Source organism: Ranitomeya variabilis, chromosome 1, assembly GCF_051348905.1.
Source record: "Ranitomeya variabilis isolate aRanVar5 chromosome 1, aRanVar5.hap1, whole genome shotgun sequence".
Lineage (NCBI taxonomy): Eukaryota > Metazoa > Chordata > Amphibia > Anura > Dendrobatidae > Ranitomeya > Ranitomeya variabilis.
Window position 1 is genome coordinate 748,317,879 of NC_135232.1, and position 17,612 is coordinate 748,335,490.

At 41.6% G+C, this 17,612-nt stretch overlaps 1 protein-coding gene across 3 annotated transcripts in view; it reads right to left on the minus strand.

Annotated features, from left to right (window-relative positions):
* CRTC1 (CREB regulated transcription coactivator 1) overlaps positions 1–17,612 on the minus strand; it is a 313,574-nt gene that overhangs the window by 65,825 nt on the left and 230,137 nt on the right. For all 3 annotated transcript variants that reach the window (XM_077270212.1, XM_077270202.1, XM_077270193.1), the window contains 2 exons: positions 16,026–16,246; positions 11,462–11,607 (listed from right to left, as the gene is read on the minus strand). In XM_077270212.1, the coding sequence (XP_077126327.1) occupies positions 11,462–11,607; positions 16,026–16,246 (367 nt within the window). The remainder of the gene's footprint in view (positions 1–11,461; positions 11,608–16,025; positions 16,247–17,612) is intronic.

The following is a 17,612-nucleotide window of genomic DNA, read 5'->3' on the forward strand; positions in this document are numbered from 1 at the left end:
TATACACAGACACTTCCCGCTCATACCAGCTTTCAATCACCTGTATGAGATTCAACTGGTGGAAGTGCACAGAGGAATCCTCCTGCATATACTAAACAGCTATTCGAAAGAGGGGAAACCGCATATGCTCGGCCAGAAAAGAGAGTTAGATGGAAGGACATAGCGACCAGTAGTAGTAACACTAGAAGGTGCCATACGGAACATCATAGGTACTTTTCTTTTAAACTGGCAAACATTTTAAATCATTAAAATTACAAAAATATTTATTTACAAGCTGTCTGCAGCATTAAACAGTATGTTGTATCGTGGCACAACCCCTGTAAACCTGACAAGCGGCATTTAAATAGGACTTTTGAAAAAATGTTTGCATTTTAAGAGTTTCCTGGAGGAGTTTGCTGGCACCATTTTCAGAGCACCTAAGCTTGCAAAACAGCAGAAATCTCCAAAAAATAACCCAGTTTTGCTAATTACACTCACAGAAATCATCTAGGGGCATAGTGATTGTTTTGACCCTACTGGTATTTTCCAGAAATTAGTGCGCAATGGATGTTGCAGAGTGAAAATTGTTAAGATGACATTTTAATGCCCAATACATAGTGCCTAGTTTGTGCTTTCAGAGGTATGTGATGCATAGAATTATTAATAAAGTTGTCCAGGATCTACCAATTCACGACGCAAGTCAACAAGTTTGGTGGGGGACCAACACTCTCACGATCATCTGAAAATTTGCTGGCAGCGTCCCAAACTAAGGCTAAGTCCAAAGTCACTTGTGAACATTGTTGGGTGCATACGATCAGGAGGTATGCGCCCAGTGTGCAGTCAGGAAGGATCCTAAACCACTGCATAGAGACCTAGATAACGTGGTATACATATCTTGGCAGTATTCGCCTTTATAAAAATATAAAAAGTGCAGTCTTCTGTGCTTTCCTATACAGTTAAGGTGGGTACGGAAAGTATTCAGACCCCTAGAAATTTTTCACTGTTTCATTACAGCCATTTGGTAAATTCAAAAAAGTTCATTTTTTTCACATTAATGTACACTCTGCACCCCATCTTGACTGAAAAAAAAAGGAAAAGTAGAATTTTTTGCAAATTTAATGAAAAAGAAATACTGAAATATCTCATGGTCATAAGTATAAGACCATAAGACCCTTTGCTCAGAAACTCATATTTAAGTCACATGCTCCCATTTCATTGTGATCCTCCTTGAGATGGTTCTACTCCTTCATTGGAGTCCAGCTGTGTTTAATTAAACTGATGGGACTTGATTTGGAAAGGCACACACCTGTCTATATAAGACCTCACAGCTCACGGTGCATGTCAGACCAAATGAGAATCATGAGGTCAAAGGAACTGGCCAAGGATCTCAGAGACAGAATTGTGGCAAGGCACAGATCTGGCCAAGGTTACAACAGAATTTCTGCAGTACTCAAGGTTCATAAGAGCACAGTGGCCTCCATAATCCATAAATGGAAGAAGTTTGGGACGATCAGAAGTCTTCCAAGTCAGCCTTGGTGAGAGAGGTAAAGAAGAAAAAGAAGAACCCAAAGATCACTGTGGCTGAGCTCCAGAGATACAGTAGGGAGATGGGAGAAAGTTCCACAAAGTCAACTATCACTGCAGCTCTCCACCAGTCAGGCCTTTATGGCAGAGTGGCCCGACGGAAGCCTCTCCTCAGTGCAAGACATATGAAAGCCCGCATAGAGTTTGCCAAAAAACACATGAAGGACTTCCAGACTATGAGAAATAAGATTCTCTGGTCTGATGAGACAAAAATAGACCTTTTTGGTGATAATTCTAACCGGTACGTGTGGAGAAAACCAGGCACTGCTCATCACCTGCCCAAAACAATCCCAACAGTGAAACATTGTGGTGGCAGCATCATGCTATGGGGGTGTTTTTCAGCTGCATGGACAGGACGACTGGTTGTCATTGAAGGAAACATGAATGCGGAGAAGTACAGAGATATCCTGGATGAAAACCTCTTTCAGAGTGCTCTGAACCTCAGACTTGGCCAAAGGTTCACCTTCCAACAAGACAATGACCCTAAGCACAGAGATAAATAACAAAGGAGTGGCATCAGAACAACTTTGCGACCATTCTTGACTGGCCCAGCCAGAGCCCTGACCTAACCCAATTGAGCATCTCTGGAGAGATCTGAAAATGGCTGTCCACCATCCAACTTGACAAACTGGAGAGGATCTGCAAGGAAGAATGGCAGAGGATCCCCAAATCCAGGTGTAAAAAACTTGTTGCATCATTCCCAATTAGACTCATGCCTGTACTAGGTCAAAAGGTGCTTCTACTCAATACTGAGCAAAGGGTCTGAATACTTATGACCATGTGATATTTCAGCTTTTCTTTTTTAATACATTTGCAAAAATTACTACATTTCAGTTTTTTCATCAAGATGGGGTGCAGAGTGTACATTAATGAGAAAAAAATGAATTTTTTTTTTACCAAAAGGCTGCAATGAAACAAAGAGTGAAAAATTTAAAGGGGTCTGAATACTTTCCGTGCCCACTGTACTTAAGTGCATGCTGGGTAGACTGAGGATGAAATGTCTCACGAGCGAGAACGTCAACAACTCAGTAAGGTCATGACTCGCGAGACAACCTATGATGAGTCGGTCTGAGAATGACGCTCAACAGGTTGCAGCACAGAATCTTTGGACGTAATGGGAACCTCGATGGATTACATCGGAGCTGCGGGTATTTTTATTTAATACATCGGTGAATGAGGGAATGTTTCTTGTTTTTAATTATTTAACTCTTTTTATGTCTTGCATTTTCCCATTTATGGACTACTACTACTTTGGACTACTTCAGATTTGCTGGATTAAGTCGGATCATCATCTTCTTTTTTTTTTTGCTTTTTAATAAATTGTTGTGGGGTTAGTAATGGGGGTGTCTGATAGACACCTCTCCATTACTAACCCCAAGACTTGATGCCAGTTAAAAATGGACAAAAGAAAAAACAATCTAGTCTTTGCGTTTGCACATGTCGCAAATAAATCTACAACTGGGTTCCCCCATATTTTTTTGATGCTGTTGTACATCGCCTGATTCAGACAATTTTCTGACTGGATCAGACGCTGGCGACTGAGCAAGTCTGCTCTCCTGTTCTATAACCCCTTTTAATGAATAGAAGAGAGAGCTTACCCTTCTAGGTGGTCTATAATTTCACTGGTCATTCTCATTTAATCTGCTGATCTGGTAAGGGAGGTAGGTAGGGCATTAGGGTATGTGCACACGTTGCGGATTTCTTGCAGAAATTTCCTAAAGAAAACCGGAAATTTTCTGCAAGAAATCCGCATTTTTTTTTTTGCGTTTTTTTTCCGTTTTTTTCGCGGTTTTTTAGCATTCTGCAAGCGTAATTAGCTTGCAGAATGCTAAAGTTTTCCAAGCAATCTGTAGCATCGCTTGGAAAACTGACTGACAGGTTGGTCACACTTGTCAAACATAGCGTTTGACAAGTGTGACCAACTTTTTACTATAGATGCAGCTTATGCAGCATCTATAGTAAAAGTTAGAATGTTTAAAAATAATAAAAAAAATAAAAAAATGCTTATACTCAACCAGACATCTCCTCAGCGGCGTCCGTTCCTCTTCCTATAGCTGGTCTGTGCGCACAGGACCTTCCGTGACGTCACGGTCACATGACCACTCACGACCAATCACAGGACAGTGACGTCATCGGCAGGTCTTTCACCGCACACCAGCTACAGGAACCGAAGCGACAGCGTGCAGTGGAGGCGGGAAGACATCGAGGGTGAGTATAGGACTATTTTTTATTTTAATTCTTATTTTTTGACCACTTATATGGTGCCCAGTGCGTGGAGGAGAGTCTCCTCTCCTCCACCCTGGGTACCAACCGCACATAATCTGCTTACTTCCCGCATGGTGGGCACAGCCCCGTGCGGGAAGTAAGCAGATCAATGGACCCCTAGGTGTGCGGAATCCCCTGCAATTCCGCATTTTAATGAACATGTTGCTTTTTTTTCCGCAATGCGATTTTTTCGCGGAAAAAAAGGCTACATTTGCACAAAAAATGCGGAAAACACTTAAAATAATAGGAGGCATATGTAAGCGTTTTTTTTCGCGTTTTTATCACGTTTTCATAGCGAAAAAACGCGAAAAAAACGCGAAAAATACTTAACGTGTGCACATGGCCTTACTGTAGCACTGTCTAATCTTATCATGACATGCCGACCCGCTATTTGAGGTAGGAACTTCTGATGAGCTTTTAGAGCAGATATTAGTTCACCCAGATTGGAAGAATTGCTGGAGGGTTAGAACTGTCCAATGCACACTCTGTGATTCTGTATGGGGCCCTCAACAGAGGGTGGGCATACCACTGATGCAGCTGCACTGGGGCCCTGAGGTGGAGGGGGGCCCCTGCAGGATGGCTAATAATGAGGGCAATCTGGTCTGTTTCTCCAGCCCTGAGGGGTCCACGGCCAGATTGCCCTCATGTCCGGCAGGCAAAGAGAGATCCCTGCAGCTCCGCTGCCTACAGGAGAAAATGGCAGTTAAGCAGAGCGGAGCTGCAGGGATCCGTCAACTGCTCCCTGTCTGACACAGGCGTGGCAGAATGACGTCAGCATTCAGCACGTCTGTCAGAGAAAAAGCTGCCAGCGACGATGATGTGTATGTATATATATATATATATATATATATATATATATATATACATATACATATATATATATATATATATATATATATATATATATATATACACACACACACACGCACACACACACACACACACACACACACACACACACACACACAGTGGGGCAAAAAGTATTTAGTCAGTCAGCAATAGTGCAAGTTCCACCACTTAAAAAGATGAGAGGTGTCTGTAATTTACATCATAGGTGTAGACCCTTAACTATGGGAGACAAACTGAGAAAAAAAAAATCCAGAAAATCACAGTCTGGTTTTTTTATCATTTTATTTGCATATTATGGTGGAAAATAAGTATTTGGTCAGAAACAAAATTTCATCTCAATACTTTGTAATACATCCTTTGTTGGCAATGACAGAGGTCAAACGTTTTCTGTAAGTCTTCACAAGTTTGCCACACACTGTTGTTGGTATGTTGGCCCATTCCTCCATGCAGATCTCCTCTAGAGCAGTGATGTTTTTGGCTTTTCGCTTGGCAACACGGACTTTCAACTCCCTCCAAAGGTTTTCTATAGGGTTGAGATCTGGAGACTGGCTAGGCCACTCCAGGACCTTGAAATGCTTCTTACGAAGCCACTCCTTCGTTGCCCTGGCGGTGTGCTTTGGATCATTGTCATGTTGAAAGACCCAGCCACGTTTCATCTTCAATGCCCTTGCTGATGGAAGGAGGTTTGCACTCAAAATCTCACGATACATGGCCCCATTCATTCTTTCATGTACCCGGATCAGTCGTCCTGGCCCCTTTGCAGAGAAACAGCCCCAAAGCATGATGTTTCCACCACCATGCTTTACAGTAGTTATGGTGTTTGATGGATGCAACTCAGTATTCTTTTTCCTCAAAACACGACAAGTTGTGTTTCTACCAAACAGTTCCAGTTTGGTTTCATCAGACCATAGGACATTCTCCCAAAACTCCTCTGGATCATCCAAATGCTCTCTAGCAAACTTCAGACAGGCCCGGACATGTACTGGCTTAAGCAGTGGGACACGTCTGGCACTGCAGGATCTGAGTCCATGGTGGCGTAGTGTGTTACTTATGGTAGGCCTTGTTACATTGGTCCCAGCTCTCTGCAGTTCATTCACTAGGTCCCCCCACGTGGTTCTGGGATTTTTGCTCACCGTTCTTGTGATCATTCTGACCCCACGGGGTGGGATTTTGCGTGGAGCCCCAGATCGAGGGAGATTATCAGTGGTCTTGAATGTCTTCCATTTTCTAATTATTGCTCCCACTGTTGATTTCTTCACTCCAAGCTGGTTGGCTATTGCAGATTCAGTCTTCCCAGCCTGGTGCAGGGCTACAATTTTGTTTCTGGTGTCCTTTGACAGCTCTTTGGTCTTCACCATAGTGGAGTTTGGAGTCAGACTGTTTGAGGGTGTGCACAGGTGTCTTTTTATACTGATAACAAGTTTAAACAGGTGCCATTACTACAGGTAATGAGTGGAGGAAAGAGGAGACTCTTAAAGAAGAAGTTACAGGTCTGTGAGAGCCAGAAATCTTGATTGTTTGTTTCTAACCAAATACTTATTTTCCACCATAATATGCAAATAAAATGATAAAAAAACAGAATGTGATTTTCTGTTTTTTTTTTCTCAGTTTGTCTCCCATAGTTGAGGTCTACCTATGATGTAAATTACAGACGCCTCTCATCTTTTTAAGTGGTGGAACTTGCACTATTGCTGACTGACTAAATACTTTTTTGCCCCACTGTGTATGTGTGTGTATATATATATATATATATATATATATATATATATATATATATATATATATATATATATATATATATATATATATATGTATATATATATAGATAGATAGATAGATAGATAGATAGAGATAGATAGAGATAGATAGATAGAGATAGATAGATAGATAGAGATAGATAGAGATAGATAGATATAGAGATAGAGATAGATATAGAGATAGAGATAGAGATAGATATAGAGATAGAGATATATATATAGATAGAGATATATATATAGATAGAGATATATATATAGATAGAGATATATATATAGATAGAGATATATATATAGATAGAGATATATATATAGATAGAGATATATATATAGATAGAGAGATATATATAGATAGAGATATATATATAGATAGAGATATATATATAGATAGAGATATATATATAGATAGAGATATATATATAGATAGAGATATATATATAGATAGAGATATATATATAGATAGAGATATATATATAGATAGAGATATATATAGATAGAGATATATATATAGATAGAGATATATATATATATATAGAGAGATATATATATATATATAGCCTGCACTCTGTAGTAGGTTGGGGTGCTGGTGTGACAGACCGTAAGGTCTAGTAGTAATAATATATGGAATCCACCGCACTCCCTAATTGGAATATCTTTTCAGAAATGCAAATTTATTTTAAATACACACAAAGGTGATCATGAACACTGGATCAATACACAACAAAGCAAAATATATACATGCGACACAGAATAGTATGACGTTTCGACCCCTCCCGGGTCTTAATCTTAAGTCGCTTTAGTCCAGGTACAGTATGTGACTATTTTTGAGAAGTGAGGGTCCCTGTATTATCCAGGGGCCAAAGAGACTCTGATTCCGTGGGCTGTTAACTGACCCGTTTGGATTTGGGAACCTTAGTAGGTAGGCGGCGCATCTGCGTCTTGCTGTATGAGATTAGGAACCTTAGTAGGTGGTGTGGAAAACCACGCAGCTAGACACAGGTGCGCCGCTTTTCCACACCACCTACTAAGGTTCCTAATCTAATGCAGCAAGACACAGACGCGCAGCCTACCTACAGTCACATACTGTACCTGGACTAAAGCGACTTAAGATTAAGACCCAGGAGGCGTCGAAATGTCATACTATTCTGTGTCGCATGTATATATTTGGCGACGATGTGGCAGGGGAACGTGCAGCAAGGTGAATTAACACAATAGGGACCACATAAAAGATTATTACTAGGTATAAGGGGACTGAAAGAATAATAATAATGAATAATAATCCATTACAATACATAAATAATTAGAATTATTGGTACAGTCCCACATAGATACCACACCAAGAGAATAAATAGTAAATACCGTAAACTAAATTTTTTATTTAATTTTTTTTAATTGACGCCGTGTATGCAACAATTATTTGTAATATGGCAACTGCTCACAACCACATAGTCCAAATGAAAAAATATATATTATTAATAGTTAAATGTAATTTTCTGACACAATATATATAGTATATAGAGTTATGAACGACTACCTCTTCATGATGGACTGTGAAAACAAGGAGTAAAAACCTAAAACAGGGGGGATAGAAAAGATTCTATCCGTCAGTATGCCGAGCATATGGGTGGCAGAGAAATATATTACCTGACTGGTGGTGTGATGGTGGTCCCGGAAGAGGTGCGGTGCACTCTCCGACGCATGTTTCGGAAGATCCTTGATCCACTGAACTGAGGCCAGACAGAGTCCAGAGTAATGCTGCTGCCTCAATATAGTGAGTGGATCCCTCAGTGATTTCATCTGAATCACATCATTCGGAGATTTAGATGGAAACCCCGATGCAAGTGCTCAGCGTAGAGAGCAGGATAAATGTGATCCCAAATGTTATGTAAAATGTTCCCAAAAAAGCTTCAGCTCAATCCACACACACAAAAAAACCCCACAAAAAATAAACAAATGGATATTCTGGTCAGTAATCTGCTAATGGAAATATAGGGAGCTTCCACGTTACTGGTAGCACAAAGATAAAGAGACATGGTTCCTTGCCCCCTCAAAAGAAATTCAGCAAGTTCCGAGCTCTCAAATCCAAATGCCCCTCTCCCTTCTGAGCCCCAGTGTGCCTAAACCACATTTAGCGTCCAAATGTTTGTCAGTACTGTATTGAGAAGAACCTGCCTATTTTATAGGGTGCATGTCTTCAGGAGCTCGAGCTGGTCACAATATATGGGCACTATAATGTACTGGGCACTGGTATATTTGCAATTTTCCCTCAGCAACATCCACTACTGCTTGCTTCTGAAAAACACCCAGGGAGTCAAAATTATCACTACACCTGTATATGAATTCCTAGAGGGGTGTAATTTCCAATATGGGATCACTTGAAGGCTGGGACTCTGCTCTTCCTGCACTTAGGGGCTCTGTATATTAAGTCTGCAGGAAAATCTGCACTCCATGAGTCAAAAAGTGCTCTGTCCCTCCAGAGTCTCACCGTGTAGCTAAGCAGTACTGTACAAACACATATGGGACACTGCCATGATCAGCAGAAATTGACAACTTTTGGTGCAATTTCTACCCATTTTCTACCCATGTAAAATCTGGGGCTAATACAACATTTTAGACTAATACGGAGGGGAACAGAGTGAATAAAAATTAACTTCTGTTGTATAATCAATAAAATGTGATATATAAAATATAGTACACATACATCCAATGGGGATGTATACAAGATCACAGCTATAAGAGTGATAATCTCAGCTGTGATCCACTAAATCCCGATAGGTGCCAGGTTCTGGAAAAATAATAAATGTTGTAGGTAGGGTACCTGACCAAAAGTCCCTGGTCAATTATTGGTCAAGTTGTATAATACCCATATTTATAGGGTCACTAAATCTAAAGAAATGAAGGGATATGATATTGCACCCCTATCTTTCCATATGCTGGGGTAAAAAATTCTCACTGCTATATAACATTGGCCTGTGTAAAATACATATGGATGTCAGACCAGATAAATCATATTTGATCCACATGTAACTGGGGTAAATCAATATTTTTAGCAGTGGTATGGGTCTGCTGTTTCTAGGTTAATGTGCATGCCACAGTTGCATCCTGTACATAAATATAATCAGTGTGTGGCTGTTGTAACCCGCATATGGTGTGACCAAGTACGGGAGACTGCTGTGCTTCTGACACCACAGTAGACACGCAGCTGTGAGTGAGCCGTGCGAGCCAAGTCCACTCTGCATGCGGATAGTGCTGGTCAAAATGGAAAAATTTGGCCTGGTCAGGAAGGATTAAAATAGGCTTTGGCGATAAGGGGTTAAAGGATCACCTCCAACAATTGATCAGGGCATCAGTGATCTCCTGTAAAATCTGCAGTATCCCTTTGTAAGGTCAGATGCATTATTAATGCCAGAGATGTTCTCATTAGTGATGAGTGCAAGTGCTCGTTACTCGAGTTTGCCTAGGGTGCTCGGGTACGCACAGAGTATCGCGGGTGCTTGAGTGTCATGTTAGCATATGTCAGGCAATCTCCGCATGTTTTGTGGCTGTCTAACAGCTGCGATATATGCGGGCGTGAGGACGTGAACCTCGAGCGCCTGTGATACTTTTGATACTTACCATAGCAACCTAGGTAAACTCGAGTAACGAGCACTTGCGCCAATTACTAGTTCTCATCTGGATTCAGGTCTGTGGCCTTTGTCATCCAGGAACTGCCTACACTCTCTTGCAACATGAGGCCAGGCATTGCCCTACACCAGAAGGAACCCAGAGCCCAATGTAACAGTGTAAGTTTTGACAATGGCTCCTAGGATTTCCTTCCAGTACTTAACAGGAATCAGTTTAGAGTTGGAAATCACATGGAGAGGTTTATGAGACTGTTTAAGTACTTGCCACTCCAGAACATCACTGACCTACCAACAAATCGGTCATGCTGGCTGATGTATCAGGCAGTAGAATGTTGACCACTGCATCTCCAGATTCTTTCACATCTGTCACATGAGCTCAGTGTTCCATGAAGAGATGTGGGTCAATGGTGGACTGACAAATTCTGGTTTTCTCTGGTAAATGCTGATCAACATGCACTGGGCCAGGCTGCGAGCACATTTTGCTCTAATGCCAGTCTCATGAAGTCTGTTTTTGACAATCTGGTTGGAAAAATGCACACCAGCAGCCCACGGAAGGTCGCTGTGTAGGAATCTGGAAACGCTCCTAGTGTTCCTACTCACACAAAGGAGCAGATATCAGAGTTGAAGCTGGATGTCTTTTACTGCCCTGTCCAGCTCTCCTCATGTATTGGCCTATTGTCCTGGGCACTAGCAAAACATAAAGCTAGAGAACAATAATCAGGAAGGATAAAAACAGAGTAATTGTCTGTAGCCAGCACCTGCAAAACTATTTCTTTTTGGGGGGTTGTCCTGCTGCTGCCTCTCCACTGTACCTGTTGTCACTTTCACTTGCACCATATCAGATCAAACTGGATTTGCAACGCTTATGCTTCTTATGCTGGTTTCACACTTGCGTTGGGCAGAGCTGCGGAGGACTGCATAGTTCCTCCATTAAGCCTCGCCCCTCTTACATTCAGCTCCGCCTACGTTGGCATGCGTCCTGCGTACCTATCTTTAACATTGGGTACGCAGGCCATGCGAATGTATGCGGATACGTTGTTTTGAGGTGTTGCATTCAGCGCAGCATCAAAACGACGCATGGGAAGGCATCCGCATGGCCTGCGCACCCAATGTTAAAGATAGGTACGCGGGATGCATGCAGACGTAGGCGGAGCTGAATTGAAAAGGTGTGGCAGTGGGCGGGGCTTAAGGGAGGATGCAGCCCTCCGCAGCTCGGCCCAATGCAAGTGTGAAACCAGCCTTAACTGGACAGATTGACATCACTGAAGTGTAAGTAACTTGAAGTTATATTGTGATGTGTAAGGGTTTTCTTATTTTTTGAACAATGTATATTAGAACATTTTATGCTTTCCTACTCTATAAATAAAAAGAGAAACTGACTGAACAACCTCATAATAATCTTCATACCTGAGTAATAGGTGAAAGTGGAGATATAGTTGGAGACATCTGTTGGGACTGCTGCCTCCTCGAATCTGAATTTAATGATAACGGGCTTACCGACTGTTGTCGATGCTGTGTGGAACATGTAACTGTTCCTTGTGTTGTCGTCAATCCTAAAATGGAAATACATAGCAATGTTTACGAAGAATAGGACAGAAGTCATTCAACAGTTGTAAAGGCCCCAAAACAACCAGATGACCTGTCCTCACTGCTGACATGTCTGTTTTACTGAATATACGAATTTCCAAAGAAATAATACCGAAGCACTTTTCGTTAGAACTCTGTAATCTGCCATTCATTTATTATTCATCTTGGAAATGTATGCAGAAACTGACACTTGTTAAAGGGACTCTTTCCAATCACAGCTGACAATGTAAGGGCACCCCACAAGGAATGGTACACGGTAGAGCCAGTCAGTGATGAGGAAAGGTTACAGCCACTGCTCTCTATACACAGACCGGTGACTGAACCCACGCCAGCGCCATCCCTGTGTCTTCAGGGTGCTAAAGAAGCAAACACGAAACCCACATTGGGGATGTGTGACATGAGTCTTGGTATCTTCACAGCATGGGTAAGCAACCATAGTACATGGAGGGACGTAGGCTTTAGGGACATCTTGTGCACTGACTCTTTTTACTATAGACTACATAGAAATATGCATCCTATTAGCTTACGCTGGTCCCCCATAAACTGCACTATGCACTTTATAATACTCCTGTGTGCTGTTACCAGGACACATTAGCCATTCTCTACCTGATCTCTTCATTTGCATATTAGACTAAATAAATGTATACCTTTTTACAAATTAATTTCGTGGACAGTGGCTCCAATTTTTCTCTGGCTATACATTGCATTCTGGAGTGTCCCTTTTCAAATGTTCTGTCTGAGGCCTATTCACAGTACTTATGGTCCTCATGGAAGTCTACTATTGGTTCCTTATGTAGTCTGTATTTAACAGGTCGGCCACAGTAAAGGAAATGCAAAGTAAAGGCATGAAGCAAGCCTCTCCAAAACTTCAGTGAATGTGGAAATGTATCCTTAGAGGTGGTAGAAGCACCTGAGGTCGCTAATTAGTATTCAACTCAATAACAAATCCATCATATAACCCATTAATGCCAGAGCTTGTTCTCACCTTCCTAAGCAGGACAAGTTTTTCAAATCTGACAACTGTCACTTTATGTGCTAATAATTCAGTACTGCTTCTATGTATCTTTGTGATTCTTTGCCTTTTTTGGGAGTCATCATATTTCATGACAGTAGTAAGGGGGATACGATTTATGTTTATTGATGACAATATCTAAATTTGGGCAAAAATGACACCTCTCACAGAATTTATGTACAGGTTTATGTATAGGTGTGATAGGCATCTCGAAACCTAAAGGTATGTCACAGAAATATATAATATTGGGCTACTTTAGCCCACCAATTTCTCATTTTCATAAGGGTAACATAAGAAATTGCACAAGTACACCGATACCCCATATGTGGTTGTAAACTCTGGTTTGGGGGCACAGTACGGATCAGAAAGGAAACCGTGCCATTTGACTTTTGGAGTGCAATTTTTGCTGGAACAAAATGTGGATGCCATGTCATATTTAGAAAGCCCCCAAGGAGCCAAAAAACAGCAGAAACACCCAAAAGTGATCACACACAAAAAAAGTAGGTGTCCGCCAACGGTCTACTCTAGTCGGCAGTGAAAAACATTTATTATTTTTAACTACACTGGAATAAAGTCAGCATTTCCTAATTAGACCATGTTGCCACTAAAGCCTCTGTGGTAGAGTAAACCTTCTGGTAATAAGACTAGCACAAAGTGTCAAAACTTTAATAGCCCTCAACGGACACCATTAGAAGTGGATGGGATTTAAATCTGTCAAAGATTCTTCTTGTATAAGAAACCCAATTTGTGCACAATTCAATGGATTATGGAAATAAATGAAAAACAATTACAAACAATATACTTATTCATAAAAACAAGGTTATATACGTGGGGAAATACTCCTAGAAACGCACTGTGACTGTTCATATTTTTAAGTTAAAAGAAAAAGATATATCTTCCGTTCAGCCACTAACTTCTAGTCATAGAAATGGTGCAGGTGTAATAGTCAAAGCTCACTATATAACATGTAGCTATAATCACTCCCCTGCACTCTGACGGACAGCCTGCTCTGCAAACACACACTGCAAAGCACCATATCCTCGAGTATAAGAAGAGTTTTTCAGCACATTTGTTTGTGCTGAAAAAGCCCCCTCAGCTTATACTCGAGTCATTGTCCTAGGAGATGGAGGGGGAGCAGCAGCTGCGGAGAAGCATATCACAGGATGCAGGAGAAGGTGGCTGCAGCTTACTCCTGTGCCCGCTGCTAAAGAGAAATTAATATTCACTGTGCTGGCAATGAATATTAATTTCTCTGTAATAGCACGCACAGTGACAGCTGCACCGGATTAAGGTAATGCAGGGATGGTAAGTAGGATAGTTTATTTTTTTTTATGCTTTTCTGATGGGGGCCATGCATACCAGGACGGGGATGAGGAACCATGCATACCAGGATAGGGATGAGGAACCATGCATACCAGGATAGGGGTAAAAAACCTTGCATACCAGGATAGAGATGAGGAGCCATGCATACCAGGACAGGGATGAGGAACCATGCATACCAGGATACGGATGAGGAACCATGCATACAAGGATGGGGATGAGGAACCATGCATACCAGGATAGGGATGAGGAACCATGCATACCAGGATAGATATGAGGAGCCATGCATACCAGGATAGGGGTGAGAAACCATGCATACCAGGATAGGGATGAGGAACCATGCATACCAGAATAGGGATGAGGAACCATGCATACAGGATAGGGATGAGGAACCATGCATACCAGGATAGGGATGAGGAACCATGCATACCAGGATAGATATGAGGAGCCATGCATACCAGGATAGGGGTGAGAAACCATGCATACCAGGATAGGGATGAGGAACCATGCATACCAGAATAGGGATGAGGAACCATGCATACAGGATAGGGATGAGGAACCATGCATACCAGGATAGGGATGAGGAACCATGCATACCAGGACAGATATGAGGAGCCATGCATACCAGGATAGGGATGAGGAACCATGCACACCAGGATAGGGATGAGGAACCATGCATACCAGAATAGGGATGAGGAACCATGCATACCAGGATAGGGATGAGGAACCATGCATACCAGGATAGGGATGAGGAACCATGCATACCAGGATAGATATGAGGAGCCATGCATACCAGGATAGGGGTGAGAAACCATGCATACCAGGATAGGGATGAGGAACCATGCATACCAGAATAGGGATGAGGAACCATGCATACAGGATAGGGATGAGGAACCATGCATACCAGGATAGGGATGAGGAACCATGCATACCAGGACAGATATGAGGAGCCATGCATACCAGGATAGGGATGAGGAACCATGCACACCAGGATAGGGATGAGGAACCATGCATACCAGGATAGGGATGAGGAACCATGCATACCAGGATAGGGATGAGGAACCATGCATACCAGGATAGGGATGAGGAACCATGCATACCAGGATGGGGATGAGGAACCATGCACACCAGGATAGGGATGAGGAACCATTCATACCAGGATAGGGGTGAGATGACCATGCATACAAAGATAGGAATGAAGAGCCATGCATACAAGGATAGGAATGAGGGGAAAATGCATAGAAGGATAGGGATGAGGGGACAATCCATACCTGGCTTATACTCGAGTCAATAAGTTTTCCCAGATTTTCGTGGCAAAATTATGTGCCTCGGGCTTATACTCAAGTATATATGGTAACTTTTCGATAGCATTTTTTCTTCAGTTAGATGCAAACATTTGGGTGTCGATTTATCAATACTAGTGATTTTCACGCCGGTCTTTAGGAGGGGGTGTGGTAGTGTCAGATGCCTCTTCATGAAGCAGGAGCGTCTGACATGTGGCACATCACAGTTCCCGACTTGAGTAAGATTGCCACAGCTAATCATAAATTAAACAAGCCATGGGGTCATGCCCCTGCTGAGCTCCCAGTCGCACACATTTCTCTCAGCTGCGGCCATTTTGGCAACGCTGGGAGAAACTGGTATGAAATGCCAAAAGTTGCAAACATTTTGTGCATCTCTGAGTTGCACCAAAACTTTGTGATTTTTCACAGCAGTTTGTTAGATTTCTGCCAAAATTGGTTTGATGAATCAGGGCAAGTCCACAACTCAGCTTCCCAAAGATGTGATAAACCACAGTTTTTTTTAAAAACGGCCCTGTAGGTTTGGATTTCTTTTTCCATTAATAATAAAGACCTTCATTTAAAAACTGCATTTTGTGATTACTTGTGTTATCTTTGTCTAATATTTACATTTGTTTTGTGATCTGAAACATTTAAGTGTGACAAACATGCAAAACAGAAAATCAGGAAGGGGGCAAACACTCTTTCACACCACTGTATACACACACGCATACATATATGGTAAATAAATAAATAACTTATGACGGCTTACCTGGGCTGGCAGTGCTAATACCCAGGTGAGTTAAATTTGTTGCAAGATTGCCAGTACTGTTGGAATTTGACAGTGTCGGGAATGTAGACTCCTCAGGATCTAAAGGAATTGGCAATGGAGAAGGGAAGTGGATGTTTGTCAGGTCAGGTAGCGAGCCTCCTGTGTTATGTGTAGCAGGTATGAGGCTTGTAGTGTTCTCCTGTTCATTTGATGGGTAAATGCTTCAATAATGAAGACATAAGATATATTAGAGAACTTATCTATCTTTATTATTACATACTGAAAATCATAGAAAATGGTTCACACAGCTGTATTGTAGAATTCACACAAACATTGAAAAATATGTAAAATGACAAGTTTACATTAAATACACATACAAAGAACAAATTAAAATCATCATCTTTCACTAAAGGAATGTGTTATTTATATATATGAGAATTTAAACAATGTATAAAAACAAACAAACAGCAGCAGTGTACATAATGCCACAGACGTGCAATGAAAAACAGTTGTCTTTGGTGAACAACAATTTATTCATAGGAGGGGTTTTAACCCCTTTCTGCCAGCTGACGGAATAGCACGTCAGCTGGCAGTATCCCCCGCTTTGAGGTGGGTTCCAACGGTAAGCCCACCTCAAAGTCACGACATGTCAGCTGTTTGTAACAGCTGACATGTCCCCGCAATAGGCGCCAGCAGAATTGCGATCCGCTAGCGCCTATTAACTAGGTAAATGCTGCTCTCAAACGCTGACAGCGGCATTTAACAAGTGCTTCCGGCCACCGGGCCGGAAATACACGCACCGCTGACCCCGTCACGTGATCGGGGTTCATCGGTGCATTGCCATCACAACCACAGTTCTCCTTGAGACCTCTATGGTTGTTGATGACGGATTGCTATGAGCGCCACCCTGTGGTCGGAGCTCTCAGCAATGCTGTAATTCAGCTACATAGAGGTGATCTGAGCTTCGCTCCTATGTAGCAGAGGTGATCGAGTTATGACAGCTTCTAGCCTCCCATGGAGACTATTGAAGCATGTCAAAAAAAAAAAAAAAAAAAAAAGTGTTTAAAAATAAAAAAAAATTAAGAACTGCAACTGGTGGGCTGTAACGTGGCAATAAACATGGAAAAAGCAAAGGATGAAGGGAATGTTTATCCTTTCATAACTAAGGGAGGATGAAGTGTTCCAAGTCGAATTTTCACCTTTTTCAATGTTACATTTTATTGAGGATTTTGTAGGCTGGATTGTGCTATTCTGGTTTGTCAGGTATCCGTGCTCATAATTGTATAATTGTGTGTATGTAAAAAGTACCAAGCAGGATGTTATATGGCACGTTTCAAACAGAACTGCTAAATCATTGTATAGCATATGCTTTATATACAAATCAGTTCTTACCAAGCTGTTAGATCCCTATACAATATCGATTATTACTGAGACTACAGAGATTGGAAACACTAATTACGGTAAATGTTTGCTCCTTGTGTGCTTCAAAAATGCCACAGTTCTTACAGGAGACAAAGCAAAGTGTGATTGCTACACCAGTGTCAAGCACCTAACGGCTAAGAACTTGTCGTAGCTGGACATTTTAGG